This window comes from Adiantum capillus-veneris, chromosome 5, assembly GCF_014529385.1.
Source record: "Adiantum capillus-veneris isolate H3 chromosome 5, ASM1452938v2, whole genome shotgun sequence".
NCBI lineage: Eukaryota > Viridiplantae > Streptophyta > Polypodiopsida > Polypodiales > Pteridaceae > Adiantum > Adiantum capillus-veneris.
The window spans coordinates 45132438-45136729 of NC_140935.1; the positions used below are offsets into that span (position 1 = coordinate 45132438).

General features: G+C 39.6%; 1 protein-coding gene across 1 annotated transcript; it reads right to left on the bottom strand.

Annotated features, from left to right (window-relative positions):
• Window positions 1-817: 817 nt before the first annotated feature.
• Window positions 818-2173, bottom strand: LOC147457230 (putative germin-like protein 9-2). Its single transcript, XM_086513552.1, has 4 exons — window positions 1806-2173; window positions 1594-1730; window positions 1300-1436; window positions 818-1156 (listed from the first exon to the last, which is right to left on the bottom strand). Exons 1-4 carry the CDS (start codon window positions 2027-2029, stop codon window positions 983-985), a joined length of 672 nt encoding a protein of 223 aa, XP_086369678.1. The 5' UTR covers window positions 2030-2173; the 3' UTR covers window positions 818-982.
• Between the last annotated feature and the right edge of the window lie 2119 nt (window positions 2174-4292).

The following is a 4292-nucleotide window of genomic DNA, read 5'->3' on the forward strand; positions in this document are numbered from 1 at the left end:
AAGCTAACTTTATAGAAATTACTTTTTGCTACTTTTGAACACAAACTCTTTTGGACTTACACTCAAAACAAGCACCCACACAAAACAACAACTAGTTTTTCTCTAACATCCATCATTCAATTATATAATTTTGTTTAAAATATATGCAATAATCCATGTTAATTATTTATGTTTGTGCTTTGCATTTTTGCAAGTTCCATGCAAAAGAAAAACCATTTGCGACTAGAATTAAATATGTGCAACTTTTGTAGATCCAATTCACATCAAAGTAAAAAAGCAACTTCACTCTCTTTTATGCTATGTATGCATCAATTAGTCTATTGATTGATCACTTACGATATTGATATTTGATGTTTATGTGATCTTGCATGTGGCAAATATTTGTGCCAAATTTTCAAAAGTGAACATGCTAAGATTCTCATTTTCAATCTATAAAATTGAGTCATATCGTTAGATTTTCTTATTCATATATATTTGATATATGTTTAATTACAAATACTTGAGATGGATGCAATTGAGGATATTAGCACACTTCAAAGGTTTTTGATAAGGTTGTTGGTATTGCAAGATACCTTGTAGCAAATAATTTTCATAATGAGCTTGATTTGCACGATGATGTGTGTGAGTTAGAAACCTTGAAAAAAGTTTGGTTTGTTTCCACCTATAAATTCTCTTTGTACTTTTAATTTTAAATTAGAGCCTAGAAAAATGACTTCGAAAGGTTAAAAAATAGCCCTGTCGACATTTTTGGCAATTGGGTATTGTGCTTGTACTGGATAATTGGCATAATATGGAGCAACAGTTCATTTCCTTCCTGTGACATAATGTAATACACTTTATTGATGAGCAAATATATAGATCTGATAAGTCCAACACGAGTAAATTGCCTACAGCTGTCACTCAGAGAGTGGGTCAATTATTGACAAGAAGAACACCATACGCAAAAGGTAAGAAAAATGAGGCATGCTATTGGCTCGGAATTTTAGAAATCGGTGGTGATGTCTTGGCCGGGTGTGCAGACGGAGGGAGGCGGCATCTCCAGGTTGGAGCCGTAAACCAGCATGTTCTGCTCTAGTTCCTGCACCTCCTGGATTGTACTATTCAGCGACGTTGCCAGCGCCCTTGTGGGTATGTTCAGCAGCGCGCCTGCAGCCGTCTGCACACACACACACACGCGCGCGCGCGCGCGCAATCACATTAACGGATGATTAATTGCATGAACAAAGTCATTACGTTGTGACGGCACGCTACTTATAATTAACTGTGCATAATAAGGTATTATATATTTGACTAAATTACCAGGACTCCAGGGTTCTGGCTATTAAGTGCCGAGATATAGAGTGCTGTTATCTTGCCGACGTTGAGCTCAAAGTGTAGCAGGCCGCGGGGGAAGATGGTAACATCTCCGGGATAGAGGATGTCAATGTGTCGCTCACCTGCAGGAGTTACGAGCAGGCGCCATAGCCATAGCACGACGTTAAAGAAGATCGTATTTACTATGTATGCAGCTTGGCAAATTTGTGAGAGCACAAGCTACGTAAAGCAGCGTGCTTGAATTAATGGACCTGCAGGGGGTTATATTTAATTATCTACCTTCAGTGTCGACGAAGCCCACTTGCAGGGGTCCTCCGCTGACGAGAGTGAGCATCTCGGAGGCGCGGGGGTGCGTGTGGGGCAAGTTCACACCACAGGGCTTCATCCGAAATTGCGTGTACGTTAAGCTTTGGCTTCTGCAGGAGATTAAAAATAGACATTTATATATTAAGCGCAACAAGCTGCCGGGCAGACGTATAATTGATACTCACTCCATGGCAGGGAAAATGTTGACGTTCACAGTGGCGCGCGTGCCTCCAGGGCCGACCGAAACGTCGCCGTTGGTGAAGATGTCGCGCAGGGTGAAGGAGGTGAGGCCGGCAGGAATGTCGACGAGGGGATCAGGATCCGCAGCAAGAGCAATCTGCATGCAGCTCATCGACATCAGCAGCACAACAATGGAGCTCATAGAGAGTGCAGCTAGAGACGTTGCCATTATAGCAGTCTGTGTGTGTGTGTGTGCGCGCGCGCGCGCCGCTTTGCGTCCCTTTGTGTCCCTGCTGGCTGATGATCTTGTAAGGCGAATCCCTTTTGTACTAGCTACTAGCAGCTGAATAGAGTTCGCACCGATCTGCAGAGAGCCGAGGTTGGTGCCCTCCAATTTATAAGCGGGCGATCCGTGACCCTTTCAAAACAACTACTTTTCATTGAATTTTTTTTTCAAAGCATGACGGTAATATGACCTGTTTCACACCACGGGACCGGGCAGGTGTCGCCTTTTGATGTTTTGAAATGCGCAACCAAGTTTACCGGGTCTCTAATAAGTTATCCATTTCCCAACAAGGACCATGTGGCATGAGCTAATAAAAAACGAGGGGCAGCTTTAATGGCGCCCACGCGTTATACATACATTGTTACTTTGTTAGTAATTCTCCCTCATACACCACCACTTTGTCAAACTAGCAGAAATCCTCAACGCCTCTCACTTTCTCTGCACAATTCTATACTCTTGTAACTAGAGTGCAGGACCAAAAAAACCGTGTTTGTCATGCCCATTGCCCCAATATTCACTTTTATTTTTTTCTCAATTTCTTATAATGCTTCCAAGTCTCATTTTTAGTCATTATTCTTTATGCTTTTGAAATATATTATAATCTAATTAGTTCATTATTGCATTTGTTTTCACAAAGTATAATATTGTATTATGATAACAAAATGCTTTGAAATGTTAGTGTCACTTTCTCTTTTTCTCTCCCTGAAAATAAACGTTTTATTTTTGAACTCCTTTTCAATAGGCTTATGTGGGCCATAGCTTGTTCTCATTGGTTGGAAAAATAGTTTTTTGGTGAGCACTCAAACGTTCTAACTTCATTTTTTTTTTTCATGTGATGCTTCTCTCCCCACCTGTCAGGCAAGGTTGTTATCTTCTTCTTCTTTTCCTTTAATCCATTCCAGTTTTATCCCCCCAAAAAAAAAATAATTCATTTTTTTGAGATTGGGAGGCCCTACTAGAAGGGTACATAAATTCAATCACTCACTAGTTCTTAACACTAAAAGTTGTGAAATTTTGTTGGTTTCTTTCAAGGCACGCTCGAACTGTAGCTAGGATTTCTCAATTTTAGCTGATTCAAAATACCCTAAGCCTTAGTCTTTTGCAAACATTGGCCCCCGCAAGTGTTAGAAATCCGGGTTTAAGTGTATTTTTTTAGCTAGCTAAAGTTCGAAAATCTTTGCTAGATACAACCGGTAAAACTTTAGTAGTCTTAGTGTACACTAATACGACCGACCGCCTTCGACAGCCTATCTCTCTCTTTATCGAGTGCACACGAACTTGTCTTATTTTTAGACTTTAGCCTTTAACTCGTAGATGTCGACACGTGTAAAAGACTCCCACTTTCGTTTCCTCCCAAAAAAAAAAGATTAAAAAGAGAAACAATATTGCAAAAGTAATATTATACTAGAATGGGGTTTCTCGAATGTTTTTTCCCAAGAGTTAAATATCTACGTGATGGATAAGTTCTAATTGTCAGGTGCATTCTTTCCTCGGATGCCTAGAGAGTCCAGAGTTGAAAATATCCAACTTCCACTCGTCACTCCCTAAATTTTTCGAGATCTAAACTTACCTTTCAAAGAGAGGACGTACATCCACCTATGTTTTCTCGAGTTTTAATTTGGCTCACTCAAGTATTCTCCTTTGCAAGTCACTTTTTCCCTAGGCCTACGCCGTTGATATACTCCTTGCATTGCCAGTCACTTTTCCCTTTCAAAGAGAAAGTAATTACTCCACATACGTTTTCTCAAGTTTTAATTTGGCTCACTCATGTTGGTGGATATTCATTCTCCTTGCAAGTCACTTTTCCCTACGTTTACTGGTCTCACTAGTATGGATGAGACTAGAGTCACTTTTCCCTTCGTCTACTGGTCTCCTTGAATATTTCTAATTTATCACATCACTATATCTTTTTTCTAGCATCTGACATTCCCGAATATTTCTAATTTATCACATTACTATATCTTTTTTCCAGCATTTGACATCTCCGCTCTGATGAATTCAAGGTCTATCGATCAATTCAAAGATATATCTAGTGACGGCACTATATCAAAATACCCTAAAGTCACAAAAGTGACTATCCTTTCATCGAAACTCACTAACACTCTTTGGTCTAGAGCGTTCGAACTAAATCAAACACACTCTATCATAATAATCAATATTTAATTCTCCTAAATGATTTTCTCATGTTAAACTGATCATTTAATAT

Excerpts from the sequence above, each read along its gene's own strand:
- LOC147457230 (XM_086513552.1), bottom strand. The coding sequence starts at position 2,029 with ATGGCAACGTCTCTAGCTGCACTCTCTATGAGCTCCATTGTTGTGCTG. Across the intron at positions 1,731-1,805 it reads AACATTTTCCCTGCCATGGA|AAGCCAAAGCTTAACGTACA; the intron begins GTGAGTATCAAT and ends AATCTCCTGCAG. Across the intron at positions 1,157-1,299 it reads GCCAGAACCCTGGAGTCCTG|ACGGCTGCAGGCGCGCTGCT; the intron begins GTAATTTAGTCA and ends GTGTGTGTGCAG.